The 26,931-nt window shown below is 47.9% G+C and overlaps 2 protein-coding genes across 2 annotated transcripts; both read left to right on the forward strand.

Annotated features, from left to right (window-relative positions):
* Positions 1-4,334: 4,334 nt before the first annotated feature.
* On the forward strand, positions 4,335-5,075 carry LOC135552335 (regulator of G-protein signaling 9-binding protein-like). The gene has a single exon (XM_064983902.1). The coding sequence runs from the start codon at positions 4,335-4,337 to the stop codon at positions 5,073-5,075; it is 741 nt and encodes a 246-aa protein (XP_064839974.1).
* Positions 5,076-15,713: 10,638 nt separating this feature from the next.
* On the forward strand, positions 15,714-22,985 carry LOC135552343 (uncharacterized). The gene is made up of 6 exons (XM_064983914.1): positions 15,714-16,031; positions 19,901-20,086; positions 20,304-20,937; positions 21,016-21,713; positions 22,027-22,431; positions 22,809-22,985. The coding sequence occupies exons 1-6, from the start codon at positions 15,714-15,716 to the stop codon at positions 22,983-22,985; spliced, it is 2,418 nt and encodes an 805-aa protein (XP_064839986.1).
* Positions 22,986-26,931: the final 3,946 nt, after the last annotated feature.

The following is a 26,931-nucleotide window of genomic DNA, read 5'->3' on the forward strand; positions in this document are numbered from 1 at the left end:
GGAGGAGAAAGGCTCCAGGTTATTTATTCATTGTCAACAAAAGGAGATGATTATTTTCATCACCACTAAGGACTTTGTGTGTTTTGAATGAACATGTACAGACACAACCAATAATAGAAGTGGTCATATTAAAGCCCTTTTTCAGCAGGTGTTGTCTTACGCAAGATAAACAATGGCTGAATTACTCTCCTATTCACAATATAGCACACTACTTTAGACCGGGCCCCATAGAGCTCTGGTCAAAAGTAGTGCACTACATAGGGAATAGGGTGCATTTGAGACGCAGTTTAAACAATGGTAGAGTGGCCTGCCAGCCTCCTGTCCTCTGAACTCCAGTCCATTAACAGGATAACATATCACTGCTCCATCACTAGACTCCATCACTGCTCCATGACGAGACTCCATCACTAGACTCCATATGCCTCAATAATGCAGAAAGAGAAAAGCTACATCCTCCAGACAGACCAGTCAACCCTCCAGACAGACCAGTCAACCCTCCAGACAGACCAGTCAACCCTCCAGACAGACCAGCCAACCCTCCAGACAGATCAGTCAACCCTCCAGACAGATCAGTCAACCCTCCAGACAGACCAGTCAACCCTCCAGACAGACCAGTCAACCCTCCAGACAGACCAGTCAACCCTCCAGACAGACCAGTCAACCCTCCAGACAGACCAGTCAACCCTCCAGACAGACCAGCCAACCCTCCAGACAGATCAGTCAACCCTCCAGACAGATCAGTCAACCCTCCAGACAGACCAGTCAACCCTCCAGACAGACCAGTCAACCCTCCAGACAGACCAGTCAACCCTCCAGACAGACCAGTCAACCCTCCAGACAGACCAGTCAACCCTCCAGACAGATCAGTCAACCCTCCAGACAGACCAGCCAACCCTCCAGACAGACCAGTCAACCCTCCAGACAGACCAGTCAACCCTCCAGACAGACCAGTCAACCCTCCAGACAGACCAGTCAACCCTCCATCCTCCAGACAGATCAGTCAACCCTCCAGACAGACCAGTCAACCCTCCAGACAGATCAGTCAACCCTCCATCCTCCAGACAGACCAGTCAACCCTCCAGACAGACCAGTCAACCCTCCAGACAGATCAGTCAACCCTCCAGACAGATCAGTCAACCCTCCAGACAGACCAGTCAACCTCCAGACAGATCAGTCAACCCTCCAGACAGACCAGCCAACCCTCCAGACAGACCAGTCAACCCTCCAGACAGATCAGTCAACCCTCCATCCTCCAGAAAGACCAGTCAACCCTCCAGACAGATCAGTCAACCCTCCAGACAGATCAGTCAACCCTCCATCCTCCAGACAGACCAGTCAACCCTCCAGACAGACCAGTCAACCCTCCAGACAGATCAGTCAACCCTCCAGACAGATCAGTCAACCCTCCATCCTCCAGACAGACCAGTCAACCCTCCAGACAGACCAGCCAACCCTCCAGACAGATCAGTCAACCCTCCAGACAGATCAGTCAGCCCTCCAGACAGACCAGTCAACCCTCCAGACAGACCAGTCAACCCTCCAGACAGACCAGTCAACCCTCCATCCCCCAGACAGATCAGTCAACCCTCCAGACAGACCAGTCAACCCTCCATCCTCCAGACAGATCAGTCAACCCTCCAGACAGACCAGTCAACCCTCCATCCTCCAGACAGATCAGTCAACCCTCCAGACAGACCAGTCAACCCTCCAGACAGACCAGTCAACCCTCCAGACAGACCAGTCAACCCTCCAGACAGATCAGTCAACCCTCCAGACAGACCAGTCAACCCTCCAGACAGATCAGTCAACCCTCCATCCTCCAGACAGACCAGTCAACCCTCCAGACAGACCAGTCAACCCTCCAGACAGACCAGTCAACCCTCCAGACAGACCAGTCAACCCTCCAGACAGACCAGTCAACCCTCCAGACAGACCAGTCAACCCTCCAGACAGATCAGTCAACCCTCCAGACAGACCAGCCAACCCTCCAGACAGACCAGTCAACCCTCCAGACAGACCAGTCAACCCTCCAGACAGACCAGTCAACCCTCCAGACAGACCAGTCAACCCTCCAGACAGACCAGTCAACCCTCCAGACAGATCAGTCAACCCTCCAGACAGACCAGCCAACCCTCCAGACAGACCAGTCAACCCTCCAGACAGACCAGATATGGAGCCTCTCGCCTCCACACAGCAGAGATTACATCCATAACAGATACAACTTGCATCCCTGTACTGTACATATTCACAGGAGGAGCGCCCTCACACACACCCTCTCTCTCACACACACACCACACACACTCTCTCTCACACACACACCACACACACACTCTCTCTCACACACACACCACACACACTCCCTCTCTCACACACACACCACACACACTCTCTCTCACACACACCACACACACTCTCTCTCACACACACACCACACACACTCTCTCTCACACACACACTCTCTCTCACACACACACCACACACTCTCTCTCTCACACACACCACACACACTCTCTCTCACACACCACACACTCTCTCTCACTCACGCACCACAAACCAGCACAAGGACACACACATTTCCAAATGCACAGACACACAGGCAAGCATGCGAACACACACAGAAATACGTCATAAAAAGTCATCCTTCAAAAGTTAAAAGTGAAAGGAAACTAGGAGAAATGGAATCAAATCTGCACAACAGAAAATATTGTATTGATGAAAAACTCCCATTGATCTGGCTCTGGGAAACCAACGGTCTGGTCTCGAAATGGACCTCCTCTTTTTTAACCCTGCAGTGATTGGTCAATTATTAAGCAGTCTACATGCTGCTGGATCAATGATTATGCCCCAGTCTCAAATGACACCCTATTCCCTATATAGTGCACTACTTTAGACCAGAGCCCTATGGCACCCTATTCCCTATATAGTGCACTACTTTAGACCAGAGCCCTATGGCACCCTATTCCCTATATAGTGCACTACTTTAGACCAGAGCCCTATGGCACCCTGTTCCCTATATAGTACACTACTTTAGACCTGAGCACTATGGCACCCTATTCCCTGTATAGTGCACTACTTTAGACCAGAGCCCTATGGCACCCTATTCCCTATATAGTACACTACTTTAGACCAGAGCACTATGGCACCCTATTCCCTGTATAGTGCACTACTTTAGACCAGAGCCCTATGGCACCCTATTCCCTGTATAGTGCACTACTTTAGACCACTCCCATATAGCGAAAAGGCTACAATTTGTGAAACAGTTAATATCTCAGCGTCCTCTTCATCTGTGAGCATCACTTTAATAAAGGCATCCACTAACACCACATACAGTAGTCTAGGGAGGGAGGGGGTTGTGTGTGTGTGAGAATAACTAACCAATCACAATACGTATCCATTGGAGATGTTTTCTCACTAACCAATCAGTGGATCTCTAGGCTCCTCTACTCTGTCCAATGTTCCAGAATGCCTCCATCTGAAAGCTCCGGTCTTGTTCTGCATGTGACCAGGCGCTTATGGTATTTAAAACAGCACCGTCGACAGACACCGTGCCGAAGTGGACAGCTCCCGTTCAGATGAAGGAAAAAAGCCACACGATACTTAGACAACTAACCAACCATCGATCTAGTCACAGTTTGATTTGGTTCGTCCAGCGGGACGGGTCTGTCTCTCACGGTGAGCTGACATTTAACAGCGTTTGTTTTGTATAATCATCACCATCCAGATGTGCATCTAAGAAGACGGCCACGGCATTAATGGACTTTCCGTTATTCTTTTGTTGCGAGCCGACGCTGCCTGAGTTGTTCTGTCTGGATACTGCGGAGTTGTTCTGAGGTTTAATAGGAAACACCTGTAGCTGAATCTGCTACACAGTCTCTAATATATTGGACTATTATTACCCACAAACAAACAGAAATGTTTTGATACACATGTATTTTCTGCAGGCAGGGAGGGCTGGTCTCTCTGACGCCGTCGGCCATCTAATCTCCAATGCAAAAGAGCGAAGGTAAAGCCATTTACTGGTCCATTAATATCTAAGCTTCTCTCTCGGCTCTCTGTGCTGCTCGCAGACAGGAACATGGATAGAGAGGAATTCGCCGTGACAAGAGCTTTGACTGGATTTGTGTGGATGGTGTTCTCTTGTCCAAACTAAAAAATAAAATAAAAAGACAGTGGAATCGAGCTCAACAAGCGACCACGGTGCGTCTGGCGGTTCGCGATCACCATCCTTTTTTTGTTGTTGTTGCGCACCGCTTTTTAAAAAATTAATTGAATGCATTTTTAATGTAGCCGGGAGAGATCAGAGGTGGGGCTTTTATTTGAAATAAAAACCAACCATGGGGGGCACAGATGAGTGTAAAACCATGTTGGATGCTCTGAACAAAGTCACAGCGTGCTACAGGCACCTGGTCATCGCGCTGGGCAGCACATCGGACTCTCAGAACCTGCGCGAGGAACTCAAGAAGACCCGGAAGAAAGCCCAGGAGCTTGCGGTGGCCAACCGGAATAAACTAACCGAGTTGCTCAAAGACAAGACCACCAGCAAGGACGACCGGGCTGAGTATGAGAGGCTATGGGTGCTGTTCACCAGCAGCATGGAGCTACTGGAAGTGGACATGAAGCGGAGCTTGGAGATCGGGCAGGAGTTCCCCCTCAAGGTGCCCACCAGACATCTCATCCAGACGGGCATGACCGGCAGCACCACCACGGTGGCCGCCAGGGCCATGTCTGTGCAGAACATGAAGTACGATGCGGACAGCAACATCGACACTGCCGACCTGAAGGAGCTCCAGGCTGAGATCACCCAGGTGGGCCAGATGATGGAGGAGATGGAGATGAAGGTGCAGGTGGCTCCGTGGGCCGTGGAGGCCAAGCAGGAGGCCGGCGCCGAGCTCAAATCCACCCTGAGCGTCGGGAACTCCTCCGTGGGCGTCATTTCCATCTGTGAAGAGGAGCCCAAGGATGAGATAGATGAAGGAGGTGACAATAACGGAATGATCACATGCATCGCTGGGTTCATATTCGTTGCTATTGTAGTAATCGCCGGGATTCTAGGATACTTCGTAATCGGTGGATAGGACGCTTAGTATTGGACGTTTTGAGCCAGCCTGGGAATACTTCACAGATAAACAGCGGGAGCAGCTCAGAGACAGATACAGCCCGGGATGGACACTAGGCAGATTATATGCCCAGAGAAACAGCTCTGTTGTTGAGGAGAGAGAGACTAGCGCGAGGAGCTGTCCAGGCGCTGAAAACTGTTATGTCTGCATCCCAATTGGCACCGATTCCCCATATAGTCCTCTACTTTAGACCAGAGTCACTATAAGGCGTTATTCCACATATAGTCCTCTACTTTAGACCAGAGTCACTATAAGGCGTTATTCCCCATATAGTCCTCTACTTTAGACCAGAGTCACTATAAGGCGTTATTCCCCATATAGTCCTCTACTTTAGACCAGAGTCACTATAAGGCGTTATTCCACATATAGTCCTCTACTTTAGACCAGAGTCACCATAAGGCGTTATTCCCCATATAGTCCTCTACTTTAGACCAGAGTCACTATAAGGCGTTATTCCCCATATAGTCCTCTACTTTAGACCAGAGTAACTGCAACATTTTATCTCAGCCTCACAATAATAATAATAACAATAATAATTTATTCAGCTTCTATAGTGTTTTTCATTCTAAAAAATTATCTCAAAGTGCTTGAAAAGAAAACAACTAACCAAGCATCAAATAAAATCTATATCCCTTATCGCTAGATAACAGAGGGCTGGACTACCACAACTAATATATATCCCCTATAGCAGATAACAGAGGGCTGGACTACCACAACTAATATATAGCCCTTAGAGCAGATAAGAGAGGTCTGGACTACCACAACTAATATATAGCCCTTAGAGCATATAAGAGAGGTCTGGACTACCACAACTAATATATAGTCCTTAGAGCAGATAAGAGAGGGCTGGACTACCACAACTAATATATAGCCCTTATAGCAGATAACAGAGGGCTGGACTACCACAACTAATATATAGCCCTTATAGCAGATAACAGAGGGCTGGACTACCACAACTGTCAGCTAGAGTTGTACGTTTTGGGTATTTCAAGCCTACAACATATGGAACGACAGTCAAGTGGGATCCATATAGCTGGAGCAGAGGGAGGGTTTTGTCTACAGGGGATAGATGAGTAGGTCCTCCTCATAGCTGGAGCAGAGGGAGGGTTTTGTCTACAGGGGATAGATGAGTAGGTCCTCCTCATAGCTGGAGCAGAGGGAGGGTTTTGTCTACAGGGGGTAGATGAGTAGGTCCTCCATATAGCTGGAGCAGAGGGAGGGTTTTGTCAACAGGGGATAGATGAGTAGGTCCTCCTCATAGCTGGAGCAGAGGGAGGGTTTTGTCTACAGGGGGTAGATGAGTAGGTCCTCCTCATAGCTGGAGCAGAGGGAGGGTTTTGTCAACAGGGGGTAGATGAGTAGGTCCTCCTCATAGCTGGAGCAGAGGGAGGGTTTTGTCAACGGGGGGTAGATGAGTAGGTCCTCCTCATAGCTGGAGCAGAGGGAGGGTTTTGTCAACAGGGGGTAGATGAGTAGGTCCTCCTCATAGCTGGAGCAGAGGGAGGGTTTTGTCAACAGGGGATAGATGAGTAGGTCCTCCTCATAGCTGGAGCAGAGGGAGGGTTTTGTCAACAGGGGATAGATGAGTAGGTCCTCCTCATAGCTGGAGCAGAGGGAGGGTTTTGTCTACAGGGGATAGATGAGTAGGTCCTCCTCATAGCTGGAGCAGAGGGAGGGTTTTGTCTACAGGGGGTAGATAAGGAGGTCCTCCATATAGCTGGAGCAGAGGGAGGGTTTTGTCAACTGGGGGTAGATGAGTAGGTCCTCCTCATAGCTGGAGCAGAGGGAGGGTTTTGTCAACAGGGGATAGATGAGTAGGTCCTCCTCATAGCTGGAGCAGAGGGAGGGTTTTGTCTACAGTGGGTAGATGAGTAGGTCCTCCAGTGGCAGGCAGGTAGCACTGTTCACTCGCCTCGCAGTCCCAGCTGTCTGACTGCCTTGTACCAGATGACGTTCATTACTATGTTCCCACTAACTCAATGATGTCAGCCAGCACAAATCTTCAGAGGAATCCTCAGACTGGGCATTGCATTCATCCCTGCCAGCTCCCTGCCAGCTTGTAGTCCTCCTCAGGGGTCAGGACACCATAAAAACAAGCAAACAATATGGTGGGGTATTCAAACCAAAACACACTAGCTAACTAGCTTGCTAGCATTGTTAACTAGCTATGTTGAACTGATTTTCCATCATATTCACGGGTAGGAAACACATTGATTTTACCCAGACTTAGTCAATACCCATTGAGCTATTCAGAACCAAAAATCAAATCAAAATATTCAAACAAAAAAAAACAAATAAAATTGATTAAATATAAACTAAATGTACTGGAGCTCTCTGCCTAGGCGACCTCATAGCGCCATGGCAACATGTGTAGAATGGCAGGGAATTTGCTCTCTGTCTCATGGCAACAAAAATACATCCTTGCTCGAACCGTGCAGGTGGTCCCACCAAACTGCCCTTTACCATCGACCAGAGCCCTATAGGGCCCTGGTCTAAAGTAGTGCACTATATAGGGAATAGGGTGCCATAGGGCTCTGGTCTAAAGTAGTGCACTATATAGGGAATAGGGCTCTGGTCTAAAGTAGTGCACTATATAGGGAATAGGGCTCTGGTCTAAAGTCGTGCACTATATAGGGAATAGGACTCTGGTCTAAAGTAGTGCACTATATAGGGAATAGGGCTCTGGTCTAAAGTAGTGCACTATATAGGGAATAGGGCCCTGGTCTATAGTAGTGCACTATATAGGGAATAGGGCCCTGGTCTAAAGTAGTGCACTATATAGGGAATAGGGTTCTGGTCTAAAGTAGTGCACTATATAGGGAATAGGGCCCTGGTCTAAAGTAGTGCACTATATAGGGAATAGGGCCCTGGTCTAAAGTAGTGCACTATATAGGGGATAGGGTGCCATTTGGGATGTATTCCTATGGGACACATCCATGTAAGGAACTACTCGGCCTCGTAGAGCCTTTCTGAATGTATTCAGCATCTTTATGAGAAATTGCACTAGATATATTTTTAGAAGTACGAGATGTTAGGTCTAGAAAGGGAGGCAGAGCGTGTTGGGCTCCACATGATCACACAGGCAGGTCTAAGTATCATCCTACACAGAGAATGCCCATTAGTAGGGTCTAGGCTAGGGAGAGAAAATGTGTGTCCACGATGTGAAAGAGAACACATCTACTGGTTTAACACTGTTGCTATTGGAATTTCACATATATATTTTCAACGTCAGTTTCATGTTCGTTTTTATCCATCATCCCTCCCTCCATAATATAGCAAATGCCTGTTCCCTTTCCATTACCAAGGCCTGGAGCAGTGTTTATTTTAATGCATTCATTGCAGGAGTTTGCATACTGGATTGGTTTGTAAATATTGTGTTGCTGTTTCAAATAGAGTACATTCTATGAAGTCTTGTTTATTATAATAAACATGTCAAAGACATTGTCTATGAAATCTCATGAATCTTCTTTGTTGAAGAGAAGCACTTCTCAGCTGCTATTAACACTTTAAATCTACTGTTTGATATACACTTATTGGTGCTCTTTACCCCAGCCGTTACCCCGGCTGTTACCCCGGCTGTTACCCCAGCTGTTACCCCTGGCTGTTACCCCAGCTGTTACCCCTGGCTGTTACCCCAGCTGTTACCCTGCTGTTACCCCGGCTGTTACCCCTGGTGTTACCCCTGCTGTTACCCCAGCTGTTACCCCTGCTGTTACCCCAGCTGTTACCCCTGCTGTTACCCCAGCTGTTACCCCAGCTGTTACCCCTGCTGTTACCCCAGCTGTTACCCCAGCTGTTACCCCAGCTGTTACCCCAGCTGTTACCCCTGCTGTTACCCCAGCTGTTACCCCGGCCGTTACCCCTGCCGTTACCCCGGCTGTTACCCCTGCTGTTACCCCAGCTGTTACCCCTGCTGTTACCCCAGCTGTTACCCCTGCTGTTACCCCAGCTTTTACCCTGCTGTTACCCTGCTGTTACCCTGCTGTTACCCCAGCTGTTACCCCGGCTGTTACCCCTACTGTTACCCCAGCTGTTACCCCTGCTGTTACCCCTGCTGTTACCCCTGCTGTTACCCCAGCTGTTACCCCAGCTGTTACCCCCCGGCCGTTACCCTAGCTGTTACCCCCCGGCCGTTACCCTGGGTGTTTCCCCAGCTGTTACCCCCCCGGCCGTTACCCCTGCTGTTACCCCGGCCGTTACCCCTGCTGTTACCCCTGCTGTTACCCCAGCTGTTACCCCTGCTGTTACCCCCGGCCTGTTACCCCGGCCGTTACCCCTGCTGTTACCCCAGCTGTTACCCCCCCGGCCGTTACCCCTGCTGTTACCCCGGCCGTTACCCCTGCTGTTACCCCAGCTGTTACCCCTGCTGTTACCCCCCCTGCTGTTACCCCAGCTGTTACCCCAGCTGTTACCCCTGCTGTTACCCCTGCTGTTACCCCGGCCGTTACCCCTGCTGTTACCCCTGCTGTTACCCCGGCCGTTACCCCTGCCGTTACCCCGGCTGTTACCCCTGCTGTTACTCCAGCTGTTACCCCTGCTGTTACCCCTGCTGTTACCCCTGCCGTTACCCCAGCTGTTACCCCTGCTGTTACCCCGCTGGCCTATAGAGGGTGTATTAGGAGTAGACATTCAGTTCATATCCTGTCTGGAGGCAGCATCCTCAAGGTCTTTATCTTTCAAAGCCACCGTGACACAAACAGTGTGATTTAAAAGGTAATTGGGTTGCAGAGGTCTCAGGATGCTTTGGCTCCCCTAATGGGATTAGGGAGTAAGAATGGCAATGTGCACGTTGATGCTTACTGACTGGTGGCCTGCTTCGACAATTCATCTCTCTCTCTCTCTCTCTCTCTCTCTCTCTCTGTGTGTCTCTCTCTCTCTGTGTCTCTCTCTCTCTGTGTGTCTCTCTCTCTCTGTGTGTCTCTCTCTCTCTGTGTGTCTCTCTCTCTCTCTCTCTCTCTCTCTCTCTCTCTCTCTCTCTCTCTCTCTCTCTCTCTCTCTGTGTGTGTGTGCTGGTTGACTGGAAGAGTTGAGCTTTAGGTGGGAAGACCTCAAACAGGATGAAGGGAAAGTGAGGTTAGAAGATTAGTGAGACAGAGAGAAGGAGAGAGGGAGAAAGAGAGGGAGAGCATGTGAGATGTTGAGCAGGTATTCAGATGTGGAGTAGAGAGCAGAGACCAAATGCCAGGTTTATCAGCCTCTCAGAGTACTAGTCTATCAGCCTCTCAGAGTACTAGTCTATCAGCCTCTCAGAGTACTAGTCTATCAGCCTCTCAGAGTACTAGTCTATCAGCCTCTCAGAGTACTAGTCTATCAGCCTCTCAGTGTACTAGTCTATCAGCCTCTCAGAGTACTAGTCTATCAGCCTCTCAGAGTGTTAGTCTATCAGCCTCTCAGAGTACTAGTCTATAAACCTCTCAGAGTACTAGTCTATCAGCCTCTCAGAGTACTAGTCTATCAGCCTCTCAGAGTACTAGTCTATCAGCCTCTCAGAGTACTAGTCTATCAGCCTCTCAGAGTACTAGTCTATCAGCCTCTCAGAGTACTAGTCTATCAGCCTCTCAGAGTACTAGTCTATCAGCCTCTCAGTGTACTAGTCTATCAGCCTCTCAGAGTACTAGTCTATCATCCTCTCAGAGTACTAGTCTATCAGCCTCTCAGAGTACTAGTCTATCAGCCTCTCAGAGTACTAGTCTATCAGCCTCTCAGAGTACTAGTCTATCAGCATCTCAGAGTACTAGTCTATCAGCCTCTCAGAGTACTAGTCTATCAGCCTCTCAGAGTACTAGTCTATCAGCCTCTCAGAGTACTAGTCTATCAGCCTCTCAGAGTACTAGTCTATCAGCCTCTCAGAGTACTAGTCTATCAGCCTCTCAGAGTACTAGTCTATCAGCATCTCAGAGTACTAGTCTATCAGCCTCTCAGAGTACTAGTCTATCAGCCTCTCAGAGTACTAGTCTATCAGCCTCTCAGAGTACTAGTCTATCAGCCTCTCAGAGTACTAGTCTATCAGCCTCTGAGTGTTAGTCTATCAGCCTCTCAGAGTACTAGTCTATCAGCCTCTCAGAGTACTAGTCTATCAGCCTCTCAGAGTACTAGTCTATCAGCATCTCAGAGTACTAGTCTATCAGCCTCTCAGAGTACTAGTCTATCAGCCTCTCAGAGTGTTAGTCTATCAGCCTCTCAGAGTACTAGTCTATCAGCCTCTCAGAGTACTAGTCTATCAGCCTCTCAGAGGACTAGTCTATCAGCCTCTCATAGTACTAGTCTATCAGCCTCTCAGAGTACTAGTCTATCAGCCTCTCATAGTACTAGTCTATCAGCCTCTCAGAGTGTTAGTCTATCAGCCTCTCAGAGTACTAGTCTATCAGCCTCTCAGAGTACTAGTCTATCAGCCTCTCAGAGTGTTAGTCTATCAGCCTCTCAGAGTACTAGTCTATCATCCTCTCAGAGTGTTAGTCTATCAGCCTCTCAGAGTACTAGTCTATCAGCCTCTCAGAGTACTAGTCTATCAGCCTCTCAGAGTACTAGTCTATCAGCCTCTCAGAGTGTTAGTCTATCAGCCTCTCAGAGTACTAGTCTATCATCCTCTCAGAGTGTTAGTCTATCAGCCTCTCAGAGTACTAGTCTATCAGCCTCTCAGAGTACTAGTCTATCATCCTCTCAGAGTACTAGTCTATCAGCCTCTCAGAGTACTAGTCTATCAGCCTCTCAGAGTACTAGTCTATCAGCCTCTCAGAGTACTAGTCTATCAGCCTCTCAGAGTACTAGTCTATCAGCCTCTCAGAGTACTAGTCTATCAGCCTCTCAGAGTACTAGTCTATCAGCCTCTCAGAGTACTAGTCTATCAGCCTCTCAGAGTACTAGTCTATCAGCCTCTCAGAGTACTAGTCTATCAGCCTCTCAGAGTGTTAGTCTATCAGCCTCTCAGAGTACTAGTCTATCAGCCTCTCAGAGTACTAGTCTATCAGCCTCTCAGAGTACTAGTCTATCAGCATCTCAGAGTACTAGTCTATCAGCCTCTCAGAGTACTAGTCTATCAGCCTCTCAGAGTACTAGTCTATCAGCCTCTCAGAGTACTAGTCTATCAGCCTCTCAGAGTACTAGTCTATCAGCATCTCAGAGTACTAGTCTATCAGCCTCTCAGAGTACTAGTCTATCAGCCTCTCAGAGTACTAGTCTATCAGCCTCTCAGAGTACTAGTCTATCAGCCTCTCAGAGTACTAGTCTATCAGCCTCTCAGAGTACTAGTCTATCAGCCTCTCAGAGTACTAGTCTATCAGCCTCTCAGAGTGTTAGTCTATCAGCCTCTCAGAGTACTAGTCTATCAGCCTCTCAGAGTACTAGTCTATCAGCCTCTCAGAGTACTAGTCTATCAGCCTCTCAGAGTACTAGTCTATCAGCCTCTCAGAGTACTAGTCTATCAGCATCTCAGAGTACTAGTCTATCAGCCTCTCAGAGTACTAGTCTATCAGCCTCTCAGAGTACTAGTCTATCAGCCTCTCAGAGTACTAGTCTATCAGCCTCTCAGAGTACTAGTCTATCAGCCTCTCAGAGGACTAGTCTATCAGCCTCTCATAGTACTAGTCTATCAGCCTCTCAGAGTACTAGTCTATCAGCCTCTCATAGTACTAGTCTATCAGCCTCTCAGAGTGTTAGTCTATCAGCCTCTCAGAGTACTAGTCTATCAGCCTCTCAGAGTACTAGTCTATCATCCTCTCAGAGTACTAGTCTATCAGCCTCTGAGTGTTAGTCTATCAGCCTCTCAGAGTACTAGTCTATCAGCCTCTCAGAGTGTTAGTCTATCAGCCTCTCAGACTGCTAGTCTATCAGCCTCTCAGAGTACTAGTCTATCAGCCTCTCAGACTGTTAGTCTATCAGCCTCTCAGAGTACTAGTCTATCAGCCTCTCAGACTGTTAGTCTATCAGCCTCTCAGAGTACTAGTCTATCAGCCTCTCAGAGTACTAGTCTATCAGCCTCTCAGAGTACTAGTCTATCAGCCTCTCAGAGTACTAGTCTATCAGCCTCTCAGACTGTTAGTCTATCAGCCTCTCAGAGTACTAGTCTATCAGCCTCTCAGACTGTTAGTCTATCAGCCTCTCAGAGTACTAGTCTATCAGCCTCTCAGAGTACTAGTCTATCAGCCTCTCAGAGTACTAGTCTATCAGCCTCTCAGAGTGTTAGTCTATCAGCCTCTCAGACTGCTAGTCTATCAGCCTCTCAGAGTACTAGTCTATCAGCCTCTCAGAGTACTAGTCTATCAGCCTCTCAGAGTACTAGTCTATCAGCCTCTCAGAGTACTAGTCTATCAGAGTACTAGTCTATCAGCCTCTCAGAGTACTAGTCTATCAGCCTCTCAGAGTACTAGTCTATCAGCCTCTCAGAGTACTAGTCTATCAGCCTCTCAGAGTACTAGTCTATCAGCCTCTCAGAGTGTTAGTCTATCAGCCTCTCAGAGTACTAGTCTATCAGCCTCTCAGAGTACTAGTCTATCAGCCTCTCAGAGTACTAGTCTATCAGCCTCTCAGAGTACTAGTCTATCAGCCTCTCAGAGTACTAGTCTATCAGCCTCTCAGAGTACTAGTCTATCAGCCTCTCAGAGTACTAGTCTATCAGCCTCTCAGAGTACTAGTCTATCAGCCTCTCAGAGTACTAGTCTATCAGCCTCTCAGTGTACTAGTCTATCAGCCTCTCAGAGTACTAGTCTATCAGCCTCTCAGTGTTAGTCTATCAGCCTCTCAGAGTACTAGTCTATCAGCCTCTCAGAGTACTAGTCTATCAGCCTCTCAGAGTACTAGTCTATCAGCCTCTCAGAGTACTAGTCTATCAGCCTCTCAGAGCACTAGTCTATCAGCCTCTCAGAGTACTAGTCTATCAGCTTCTCAGAGTACTAGTCTATCAGCCTCTCAGTGTACTAGTCTATCAGCCTCTCATAGTACAAGTCTATCAGCCTCTCAGAGTACTAGTCTATCAGCCTCTCAGAGTACTAGTCTATCAGCCTCTCAGAGTGTTAGTCTATCAGCCTCTCAGAGTACTAGTCTATCAGCCTCTCAGAGTACTAGTCTATCAGCCTCTCAGAGTGCTAGTCTATCAGCCTCTCAGAGTACTAGTCTATCAGCCTCTCAGAGTACTAGTCTATCAGCCTCTCAGAGTACTAGTCTATCAGCCTCTCAGAGTACTAGTCTATCAGCCTCTCAGAGTACTAGTCCACTTGTGTTCAGATCAGTAACTGATGTTGGTCATTGCTCCACCATTATATTTTTTGTACTTTTGCCATTTTGGTATTGAACATGTGGATGCAAATGGCACCCTATTCCCTATATAGTGCACTACTTTAAAGGGCCCTTGTCAAAGGTAATGCACTATGTAGGGAATAAGGTGCCTTAGGGCTTTGGTCTAAAGTAGTGCACTATATAGGGATTAGGGTGCCATAAGGCTCTGGCCTAAAGTAGTGCACTATATAGGGATTAGGGTGCCATAGGGCTCTGGTCTAAAGTAGTGCACTATATAGGGATTAGGGTTCCATATGGCTCTGGTCTAAAGTAGTGCACTATATCGGGAATGGGGTGCCATTTGAAACCCGGCCCATGTCTGGGCTACTGCCTCTCTATGTGGTCTCATGATGGCCCCTTCCTGTTGAAGATGTGGACAGAAAGACATCCAGTGGCATTGAAAGGCCACTCAGCATTCCGGTGATCTATTGACCCTGAGCAGGAGGTATAGAGAGGAATTATAAAGAGGCATTGAAAGGCCACTCAGCATTCCGGTGATCTATTATATCTGGATAAGAGCGTCTGCCAAATGACTTAAATGTAAATGTAATGTAAATGTAGTACTTAACCCCTGTCTTCTAACCTATAACCCCTAACCTTTATCCTCTAGTCCTTAACCCCTGTCTTCTAACCTATAACCCCTAACCTTTATCCTCTAGTCCTTAACCCCTGTCTTCTAACCTATAACCCCTAACCTTTATCCTCTAGTCCTTAACCCCTGTCTTCTAACCTATAACCCCTAACCTTTATCCTCTAGTCCTTAACCCCTGTCTTCTAACCTATAACCCCTAACCTTTATCCTCTAGTCCTTAACCCCTGTCTTCTAACCTATAACCCCTAACCTTTATCCTCTAGTCCTTAACCCCTGTCCTCTAACCTATAACCCCTAACCTTTATCCTCTAGTCCTTAACCCTTGTCCTCTAACCTATAACCCCTAACCTTTATCCTCTAGTCCTTAACCCTTGTCCTCTAACCCCTAACCTTTATCCTCTAGTCCTTAACCCCTGTTTTCTAACCTATAACCCCTAACCTTTATCCTCTAGTCCTTAACCATTGTCCTCTAGGCACATGTAGAGCTGAAGATACTGGATAGGTCTCAGTATGAGGAGGTCTCAGTATGAGGAGGTCTCAGTATGAGGAGGTCTTAGTATGAGGAGGTCTCAGTACGAGGAGGTCTCAGTACGAGGAGGTCTCAGTACGAGGAAGTCTCAGTACGAAGAGGTCTCAGTACGAGGAGGTCTCAGTACGAGGAGGTCTCAGTACGAAGAGGTCTCAGTACGAAGAGGTCTCAGTACGAAGAGGTCTTAGTATGTGGAGGTCTCAGTATGTGGAGGTCTCAGTACGAAGAGGTCTCAGTACGAGGAGGTCTCAGTACGAAGAGGTCTCAGTACGAGGAGGTCTCAGTACGAGGAGGTCTCAGTACGAAGAGGTCTCAGTACGAAGAGGTCTCAGTACGAGGAGGTCTCAGTACGAGGAGGTCTCAGTACGAGGAGGTCTCAGTACGAGGAGGTCTCAGTACGAGGAGGTCTCAGTACGAGGAGGTCTCAGTACGAGGAGGTCTCAGTACGAAGAGGTCTCAGTACGAGGAGGTCTCAGTACGAGGAGGTCTCAGTACGAGGAGGTCTCAGTACGAGGAGGTCTCAGTATGAGGAGGTCTCAGTATGAGGAGGTCTCAGTACGAGGAGATCTCAATATGAGGTCTTTAGCCTCATGCTCATGTTGTCCCTGTCTAGAAACAACCCTTAACCTCTGACCCCAAACCCCTAACCTACCTAGGCACATGGATATTACAAAGGATGGGTACAGTATAAGCAGTATGATGATAGTCTATCAGAGGGAAAGGTGGAGACAGCCCCATAATGCAGTATGATGATAGTCTATCAGAGGGAAAGGTGGAGACAGCCCCATAATGCAGTGTGATGATAGTCTATCAGAGGGAAAGGTGGAGACAGCCCCATAATGCAGTATGATGATAGTCTATCAAAGGGAAAGGTGGAGACAGCCCCATAATGCAGTATGATGATAGTCTATCAGAGGGAAAGGTGGAGACAGCCCCATAATGCAGTATGATGATAGTCTATCAGAGGGAAAGGTGGAGACAGCCCCATAATGCAGTATGATGATAGTCTATCAGAGGGAAAGGTGGAGACAGCCCCATAATGCAGTGTGATGATAGTCTATCAGAGGGAAAGGTGGAGACAGCCCCATAATGCAGTGTGATGATAGTCTATCAGAGGGAAAGGTGGAGACAGCCCCATAATGCAGTATGATGATAGTCTATCAGAGGGAAAGGTGGAGACAGCCCCATAATGCAGTATGATGATAGTCTATCAGAGGGAAAGGTGGAGACAGCCCCATAATGCAGTATGATGATAGTCTATCAGAGGGAAAGGTGGAGACAGCCCCATAATGCAGTATGATGATAGTCTATCAGAGGGAAAGGTGGAGACAGCCCCATAATGCAGTATGATGATAGTCTATCAGAGGGAAAGGTGGAGACAGCCCCATAATGCAGTATGATGATAGTCTATCAGAGGGAAAGGTGGAGACAGCCCCATAATGCAGTATGATGATAGTCTACCAGAGGGAAAGGTGGAGACAGCCCCATAATGCAGTATGATGATAGTCTATCAGAGGGAAAGGTGGAGACAGCCCCATAATGCAGTATGATGATAGTCTATCAGAGGGAAAGGTGGAGACAGCCCCATAATGCAGTGTGATGATAGTCTATCAGAGGGAAAGGTGGAGACAGCCCCATAATGCAGTATGATGATAGTCTATCAGAGGGAAAGGTGGAGACAGCCCCATAATGCAGTATGATGATAGTCTATCAGAGGGAAAGGTGGAGACAGCCCCATAATGCAGTATGATGATAGTCTATCAGAGGGAAAGGTGGAGACAGCCCCATAATGCAGTATGATGATAGTCTATCAGAGGGAAAGGTGGAGACAGCTGTTACCTCTGAACGTATATGATCCCTGAGATGCTGCAGTTTTTCCTGGTTTATTAGAGAAAAGGTTCTGAGCCATTTCCTGTGTAGGTTATAGAAGACCAGAGTTCTGAGCCATTTCCTGTATAGGTTATAGAAGACCAGGGTTCTGTGCCATTTCCTGTGTAGGTTATAGAAGACCAGGGTTCTGTGCCATTTCCTGTATAGGTTATAGAAGACCAGGGTTCTGTGCCATTTCCTGTGTAGGTTATAGAAGACCAGGGTTCTGTGCCATTTCCTGTATAGGTTATAGAAGACCAGGGTTCTGTGCCATTTCCTGTATAGGTTATAGAAGACCAGGGTTCTGTACCAGTACCTGTATAGGTTATAGAAGACCAGGGTTCTGAGCCATTTCCTGTATAGGTTATAGAAGACCAGAGTTCTGAGCCATTTCCTGTATAGGTTATAGAAGACCAGGGTTCTGTGCCATTTCCTGTATAGGTTATAGAAGACCAGGGTTCTGTGCCATTTCCTGTATAGGTTATAGAAGACCAGGGTTCTGTGCCATTTCCTGTATAGGTTATAGAAGACCAGGGTTCTGTGCCATTTCCTGTATAGGTTATAGAAGACCTGGGTTCTGTGCCATTTCCTGTATAGGTTATAGAAGACCAGGGTTCTGTGCCATTTCCTGTATAGGTTATAGAAGACCAGGGTTCTGTGCCATTTCCTGTATAGGTTATAGAAGACCAGGGTTCTGTGCCATTTCCTGTGTAGGTTATAGAAGACCAGGGTTCTGTGCCATTTCCTGTATAGGTTATAGAAGACCAGGGTTCTGTGCCATTTCCTGTATAGGTTATAGAAGACCAGGGTTCTGTACCATTTCCTGTATAGGTTATAGAAGACCAGGGTTCTGTGCCATTTCCTGTATAGGTTATAGAAGACCAGGGTTCTGTACCATTTCCTGTGTAGGTTATAGAAGACCAGGGTTCTGAGCCATTTCCTGTATAGGTTATAGAAGACCAGGGTTCTGTACCATTTCCTGTGTAGGTTATAGAAGACCTGGGTTCTGAGCCATTTCCTGTATAGGTTATAGAAGACCAGGGTTCTGTGCCATTTCCTGTATAGGTTATAGAAGACCAGGGTTCTGTACCATTTCCTGTATAGGTTATAGAAGACCAGGGTTCTGTGCCATTTCCTGTATAGGTTATAGAAGACCAGGGTTCTGTGCCATTTCCTGTATAGGTTATAGAAGACCAGGGTTCTGTACCAGTACCTGTATAGGTTATAGAAGACCAGGGTTCTGTGCCATTTCCTGTATAGGTTATAGAAGACCAGGGTTCTGTACCATTTCCTGTATAGTTTATAGAAGACCAGGGTTCTGTACCATTTCCTGTATAGGTTATAGAAGACCAGGGTTCTGTGCCATTTCCTGTATAGGTTATAGAAGACCAGGGTTCTGTGCCATTTCCTGTATAGGTTATAGAAGACCAGGGTTCTGTGCCATTTCCTGTATAGGTTATAGAAGACCAGGGTTCTGTGCCATTTCCTGTATAGGTTATAGAAGACCAGGGTTCTGTGCCATTTCCTGTATAGGTTATAGAAGACCAGGGTTCTGTGCCATTTCCTGTATAGGTTATAGCAGACCAGGGTTCTGAGCCATTTCCTGTATAGGTTATAGAAGACCAGGGTTCTGTACCATTTCCTGTATAGGTTATAGAAGACCAGGGTTCTGAGCCATTTCCTGTATAGGTTATAGAAGACCAGGGTTCTGAGCCATTTCCTGTATAGGTTATAGAAGACCAGGGTTCTGAGCCATTTCCTATATAGGTTATAGCAGACCAGGGTTCTGAGCCATTTCCTGTATAGGTTATAGAAGACCTGGGTTCTGTGCCATTTCCTGTGTAGGTTATAGAAGACCAGGGTTCTGAGCCATTTCCTGTATAGGTTATAGAAGACCAGGGTTCTGAGCCATTTCCTGTATAGGTTATAGAAGACCAGGGTTCTGTACCATTTCCTGTGTAGGTTATAGAAGACCTGGGTTCTGAGCCATTTCCTGTGTAGGTTATAGAAGACCAGGGTTCTGAGCCATTTCCTGTATAGGTTATAGAAGACCAGGGTTCTGAGCCATTTCCTGTATAGGTTATAGAAGACCAGGGTTCTGAGCCATTTCCTGTATAGGTTATAGAAGACCTGGGTTCTGTGCCATTTCCTGTGTAGGTTATAGAAGACCTGGGTTCTGAGCCATTTCCTGTATAGGTTATAGAAGACCAGGGTTCTGTGCCATTTCCTGTATAGGTTATAGAAGACCAGGGTTCTATACCACTTCCTGTTTTAGTTATAGGTGCAGTACAGACTGACAGAACGGTCTGAATGTGTCCTAAATGGAACCGTAATCAATATTCAGGGTTTCCCAATGCCAGTCCTCCAGTACCCCCAACAGCCCAACTCCAGTCCTCCAGAACCCCCAACAGCCCAACTCCAGTCCTCCAGAACCCCCAACAGCCCAACTCCTGTCCTCCAGAACCCCCAACAGCCCAACTCCAGTCCTCCAGAACCCCCAACAGCCCAACTCCTGTCCTCCAGAACCCCCAAACAGCCCAACTCCAGTCATCCACAACCCCTAACAGCCCAACTCCAGTCCTCCAGTACCCCCAGCAGCCCAAATCCAGAACTCCAGTACCCCCAGCAGCCCAAATCCAGAACTCCAGTACCCCCAGCAGCCCAACTCCAGTCCTCCAGTACCCCCAACAGCCCAACTCCAGTCCTCCAGTACCCCCAACAGCCAACTCCAGAACTCCAGTACCCCCAACAGCCCAACTCCAGAACTCCAGTACCCCCAACAGCCCAACTCCAGAACTCCAGAACCCCCAACAGCCCAACTCCAGTCCTCCAGAACCCCCAACAGCCCAACTTCAGTCCTCCAGAACCCCCAACAGCCCAACTCTAGTCCTCCAGAACCCCCAACAGCCCAACTCCTGTCCTCCAGAACCCCAACAGCCCAACTCCTGTCCTCCAGAACCCCCAACAGCCCAATGTCAGTCCTCCAGAACCCCCAACAGCCCAACTCCAGTCCTCCAGAACCCCCAACAGCCCAACTCCAGTCCTCCAGAACCACCAACAGCCCAACTCCTGTCCTCCAGAACCCCAACAGCCCAACGCCAGTCCTCCAGAACCCCCAACAGCCCAACTTCAGTCCTCCAGAACCCCACACAGCCAATCCTTGGTCCTACAGTACCCAACAGCCCAACTCCAGTCCTTCAGAACCCCCAACAGCCCAACTCCATGCCTCCAGAACCCCCAACAGCCCAACTCCATGCCTCCAGAACCCCCAACAGCCCAACTCCAGTCCTCCACTACCCCTAACAGCCCAATTCCAGTCCTCCAGTACCCCCAGCAGCCCAACTCCATGCCTCCAGAACCCCCAACAGCCCAACTCCATGCCTCCAGAACCCCCAACAGCCCAACTCCATGCCTCCAGAACCCCCAACAGCCCAACTCCAGTCCTCCACTACCCCTAACAGCCCAACTCCAGTCCTCCAGTACCCCCAGCAGCCCAACTCCATGCCTCCAGCACCCCCAGCAGCCCAACTCCATGTCTCCAGAACCCCCAACAGCCCAATGTCAGTCCTCCACTACCCCTAACAGCCCAAATCCAGTCCTCCACTACCCCTAACGGCCCAACTCCAGTCCCCCAGCAGCCCAAATCCAGAACTCCAGTACACCCAACAGCCCAACTCCAGAACTCCAGTACACCCAACAGCCCAACTCCAGAACTCCAGTACACCCAACAGCCCAACTCCAGAACTCCAGTACCCCCAACAGTCCAACTCCAGAATTCCAGTACCCCCAACAGCCCAACTCCAGAACTCCAGTACCCCCAACAGCTCAACACCAGTTCTCCAGAACCCCCAACATCCCAACTCCAGTCCTCCAGATCCCAAACAGCCCAACTCCAGTCCTCCAGATCCCCCAACAGCCCAACTCCAGTCCTCCAGAACCCCCAACAGCCCAACTCCAGTCCTCCAGTACCCCCAACAGCCCAACACCAGTTCTCCAGAACCCCCAACATCCCAACTCCAGTCCTCCAGATCCCAAACAGCCCAACTCCAGTCCTCCAGATCCCCCAACAGCCCAACTCCAGTCCTCCAGAACCCCCAACAGCCCAACTCCAGTCCTCCAGTACCCCCTGCAGCCCAAATCCAGAACTCCAGTACCCCTAACAGCCCAACTCCAGTCCTCCAGAAACCCACACAGTCCATCCTTGGTCCTCCAGTACCCCCAACAGCCCAACTCCAGAGCTCCAGAACCCCCAACATCACAACTCCAGAACTCCAGTACCCCCAGCAGCCCAACTCCAGAACTCCAGTACCCCCAGCAGCCCAACTCCAGTCCTCCAGTACCCCCAGCAGCCCAACTCCAGAACTCCAGTACCCCAACAGCCCAACTCCAGAACTCCAGTACCCCCAACAGCCCAACTCCAGAACTCCAGTACCCCCAACAGCCCAACTCCAGTCCTCCAGTACCCCCAGCAGTCCAACTCCAGAACTCCAGTACCCCAACAGCCCAACTCCAGAACTCCAGTACCCCCAACAGCCCAACTCCAGAACTCCAGTACCCCCAGCAGCCCAACTCCAGTACCCCCAGCAGCCCAACTCCAGAACTCCAGTACCCCCAGCAGCCCAACTCCAGTCCTCCAGTACCCCCAGCAGCCCAACTCCAGTCCTCCAGTACCCCCAGCAGCCCAACTCCAGAACTCCAGTACCCCCAACAGTCCAACTCCAGAATTCCAGTACCCCCAACAGCCCAACTCCAGAACTCCAGTACCCCCAACAGCACAACTCCAGAACTCCAGTACCCCCAGCAGCCCAACTCCAGAACTCCAGTACCCCCAGCAGCCCAACTTCAGTCCTCCAGTACCCCCAGCAGCCCAACTCCTGTCCTCCAGTACCCCCAGCAGCCCAACTCCAGAACTCCAGTACCCCCAACAGTCCAACTCCAGAATTCCAGTACCCCCAACAGCCCAACTCCAGAACCCCCAACAACCCAACTCTAGTCCTCCAGAACCCCCAACAGCCCAACTCCAGAACTCCAGTACCCCCAACAGCCCAACTCCAGTAGCCCCAACAGCCCAACTCCAGAACTCCAGTACCCCCAACAGCCCAACTCCAGTCCTCCACTACCCCCAACAGCCCAACTCCAGAACTCCAGTACCCCCAACAGCCCAACTCCAGTACCCCCAGCAGCCCAACTCCAGAACTCCAGTACCCCCAGCAGCCCAACTCCAGAACTCCAGTACCCCCAGCAGCCAAACTCCAGTCCTCCAGTACCCCCAGCAGCCCAACTCCAGTCCTCCAGTACCCCCAGCAGCCCAACTCCAGAACTCCAGTACCCCCAGCAGCCCAACTCCAGAACTCCAGTACCCCCAACAGTCCAACTCCAGAATTCCAGTACCCCCAACAGCCCAACTCCAGAACTCCACTACCCCCAACAGCACAACTCCAGAACTCCAGTACCCCAAGCAGCCCAACTCCAGAACTCCAGTAACCCCAGCAGCCCAACTCCAGTCCTCCAGTACCCCCAGCAGCCCAACTCCTGTCCTCCAGTACCCCCAGCAGCCCAACTCCAGAACTCCAGTACCCCCAACAGTCCAACTCCAGAATTCCAGTAACCCCAACAGCCCAACTCCAGAACTCCAGAACCCCCAACAGCCCAACTCTAGTCCTCCAGAACCCCCAACAGCAGAACTCCAGTACCCCCAACAGCCCAACTCCAGTAGCTCCAACAGCCCAACTCCAGAACTCCAGTACCCCCAACAGCCCAACTCCAGAACTCCAGGTTGGGATTACTAACGTGGCAGGTTGGGATTACTAACGTGGCAGGTTGGGATTACTAACGTGGCAGGTTGGGATTACTAACGTGGCAGGTTGGGATTACTAACGTGGCAGGTTGTGAGACTGAGGTTAAGGTTTTGCAGCAGGGTTAAGTTTAGCTAAAATGCTACATTTGTCAACAACTGTTATCCCCGACGTGACAACTATATGGAACTGTAATAGTAGCTACAATGGGACAAACCATCCCCTCTCCTCATCCTCTCCTCATCTTCTCCTCCCAACCCCTCATCCCCAACTCCCCTCTCCTCATCTTCTCCTCCCTTCCCATCCCCACATCCTCAACTCCCCTCTCCTCATCTGCGAGTTGCCTCTCCTCCCCTCTGTTCCTCCTCATCCTCTATTCTCCTCACTTAACCTCTCCTCTTCTGTCCTGTTGTCTCCCGTCCTATCTCCACTTATTCTCTTCCCCCTCTATCCTCTCCCCATCCCTCACTTTTTTCATCATTCTCTCCTTCTCCTCATCCTGCTCATCCAAAAATATACACGTGATTAAAAATGCATGACGAGGGGAGAAAGAGAAACCATTTAAATAATGGTTGAGATAGAGCCACTTCCACATCTGTCCCTAAAGGTATATCTCTTCTACATCTGTCCCTAAAGGTATATCTCTTCTACATCTGTCCCTAAAGGATTAAACACTTCTACATCTGTCCCTAAAGGTATATCTCTTCTACATCTGTCCCTAAAGGTATATCTCTTCTACATCTGTCCCTAAAGGTATATCTCTTCTACATCTGTCCCTAAAGGATTAAACACTTCTACATCTGTCCCTAAAGGTATATCACTTCTATATCTGTCCCTAAAGGTATAACACTTCTACATCTGTCCCTAAAGGTTTAAACACTTCTACATCTGTCCCTAAAGGTATATCTCTTCTACATCTGTCCCTAAAGGTATATCACTTCTACATCTGTCCCTAAAGGTATATCTCTTCTACATCTGTCCCTAAAGGTATATCTCTTCTACATCTGTGCCTAAAGGTATATCTCTTCTACATCTGTCCCTAAAGGTATATCTCTTCCACATCTGTCCCTAAATGTATATCTCTTCTACATCTGTCCCTAAATGTATATCACTTCTACATCTGTCCCTAAAGGTATAAACACTTCTATATCTGTCCCTAAAGGTATAAACACTTCTACATCTGTCCCTAAAGGTATATCTCTTCTACATCTGTCCCTAAAGGTATAACACTTCTACATCTGTCCCTAAAGGTATAACACTTCTATATCTGTCCCTAAAGAATTAAACACTTCTACATCTGTCCCTAAAGGTATATCTCTTCTACATCTGTCCCTAAAGGTATAAACACTTCTACATCTGTCCCTAAAGGTATAAACACTTCCACATCTGTCCCTAAAGGTATATCTCTTCTACATCTGTCCCTAAAGGTATAACACTTCTACATCTGTCCCTAAAGGTATAAAACTTCTATATCTGTCCCTAAAGGATTAAACACTTCTACATCTGTCCCTAAAGGTATAACACTTCTACATCTGTCCCTAAATGTATATCTCTTCTACATCTGTCCCTAAAGGTATAACACTTCTACATCTGTCCCTAAAGGTATAACACTTCTATATCTGTCCCTAAAGGTATAACACTTCTATATCTGTCCCTAAAGGTATAAACACTTCTACATCTGTCCCTAAAGGTATAACACTTCTACATCTGTCCCTAAAGGTATAACACTTCTATATCTGTCCCTAAAGGTATAACACTTCTACATCTGTCCCTAAAGGTATAACACTTCTACATCTGTCCCTAAAGGTATATCTCTTCTACATCTGTCCCTAAAGGTATAACACTTCTACATCTGTCCCTAAAGGTATAACACTTCTACATCTGTCCCTAAAGGTATATCTCTTCTACATCTGTCCCTAAAGGTATAAACACTTCTACATCTGTCCCTAAAGGTATAACACTTCTACATCTGTCCCTAAAGGTATATCTCTTCTACATCTGTCCCTAAAGGTATAAACACTTCTACATCTGTCCCTAAAGGTATAACACTTCTACATCTGTCCCTAAAGGTATAACACTTCTACATCTGTCCCTAAAGGTATAACACTTCTACATCTGTCCCTAAAGGTATAACACTTCTACATCTGTCCCTAAAGGTATAACACTTCTACATCTGTCCCTAAAGGTATAACACTTCTACATCTGTCGCTAAAGGTATAACACTTCTACATCTGTCCCTAAAGGTATAACACTTCTACATCTGTCCCTAAAGGTATAACACTTCTACATCTGTCCCTAAAGGTATAACACTTCTACATCTGTCCCTAAAGTTATATCTCTTCTACATCTGTCCCTAAAGGTATAAACACTTCTACATCTGTCCCTAAAGGTATAACACTTCTACATATGTCCCTAAAGGTATATCTTTTCTACATCTGTCCCTAAAGGTATAAACACTTCTACATCTGTCCCTAAAGGTATAACACTTCTACATCTGTCCCTAAAGGTATAACACTTCTACATCTGTCCCTAAAGGTATAACACTTCTACATCTGTCCCTAAAGGTATAAACACTTCTACATCTGTCCCTAAAGGTATAACACTTCTACATCTGTCCCTAAAGGTATAACACTTCTACATCTGTCCCTAAAGGTATAACACTTCTACATCTGTCCCTAAAGGTATAACACTTCTACATCTGTCCCTAAAGGTATAACACTTCTACATCTGTCCCTAAAGGTATAACACTTCTACATCTGTCCCTAAAGTTATATCTCTTCTACATCTGTCCCTAAAGGTATAAACACTTCTACATCTGTCCCTAAAGGTATAACACTTCTACATCTGTCCCTAAAGGTATATCTCTTCTACATCTGTCCCTAAAGGTATAAACACTTCTACATCTGTCCCTAAAGGTATAACACTTCTACATCTGTCCCTAAAGGTATAACACTTCTACATCTGTCCCTAAAGGTATAACACTTCTACATCTGTCCCTAAAGGTATAAACACTTCTACATCTGTCCCTAAAGGTATAACACTTCTACATCTGTCCCTAAAGGTATAACACTTCTACATCTGTCCCTAAAGGTATAACACTTCTACATCTGTCCCTAAAGGTATAACACTTCTACATCTGTCCCTAAAGGTATAACACTTCTGCACTAAGCTAAAGGCTAACATCTGTACTGAGCTAAAGGCTAACATCTGCACTGAACTACATTTACATTTACTGCAGCTCGTGACTGGGTCTCTCAGTGCAGATGTTGGTCTTTAGCTCAGTGCAGATGTTAGCTTTTAGCTCAGTGCAGATGTTAGCCTTTAGCTTAGTGCAGATGTTGGCCTAGCTCAGTGCAGATGTTAGCCTTTAGCTTAGTGCAGATGTTGGCCTAGCTCAGTGCAGATGTTAGCTTTTAGCTCAGTGCAGATGTTAGCCTTTAGCTTAGTGCAGATGTTGGCCTAGCTCAGTGCAGATGTTAGCCTTTAGTTTAGTGCAGATGTTAGCTTTTAGTTCAGTGCAGATGTTAGCTTTTAGTTCAGGTGGCTTGTCCTTGTTGAATGTCACCTCTTCCGCACTCACTGTACGGAATTCAAAATGACAACGCCCGTCAGAGTGTTTGTTGTTCTCAGCCAATCAGATGCTCTCATTCTACTTCATTGTGTTTCATTATCCTCGTACTACGCTTGTGTAAAGGACATCACGCTGCTTGCTTTGCGATGAAGCACTTCCTTCTGATTCGGATCACATCGAAGCTCGAT

The sequence above is a fragment of the Oncorhynchus masou genome, chromosome 2, assembly GCF_036934945.1.
Source record: "Oncorhynchus masou masou isolate Uvic2021 chromosome 2, UVic_Omas_1.1, whole genome shotgun sequence".
Classification (NCBI taxonomy): Eukaryota; Metazoa; Chordata; class Actinopteri; order Salmoniformes; family Salmonidae; genus Oncorhynchus; species Oncorhynchus masou.

Coding starts and splice junctions, on each gene's coding strand:
- LOC135552335 (XM_064983902.1), top strand. CDS start 4,335: ATGGGGGGCACAGATGAGTGTAAAACCATGTTGGATGCTCTGAACAAA.
- LOC135552343 (XM_064983914.1), top strand. CDS start 15,714: ATGTGGAGGTCTCAGTACGAAGAGGTCTCAGTACGAGGAGGTCTCAGT. Junction 20,087..20,303: donor AGCCCAACTCCAGTCCTCCA/GTACCCCCAACA, acceptor CCTGTCCTCCAG/AACCCCAACAGCCCAACTCC. Junction 20,938..21,015: donor AGAACCCCCAACAGCCCAAT/GTCAGTCCTCCA, acceptor GTCCCCCAGCAG/CCCAAATCCAGAACTCCAGT.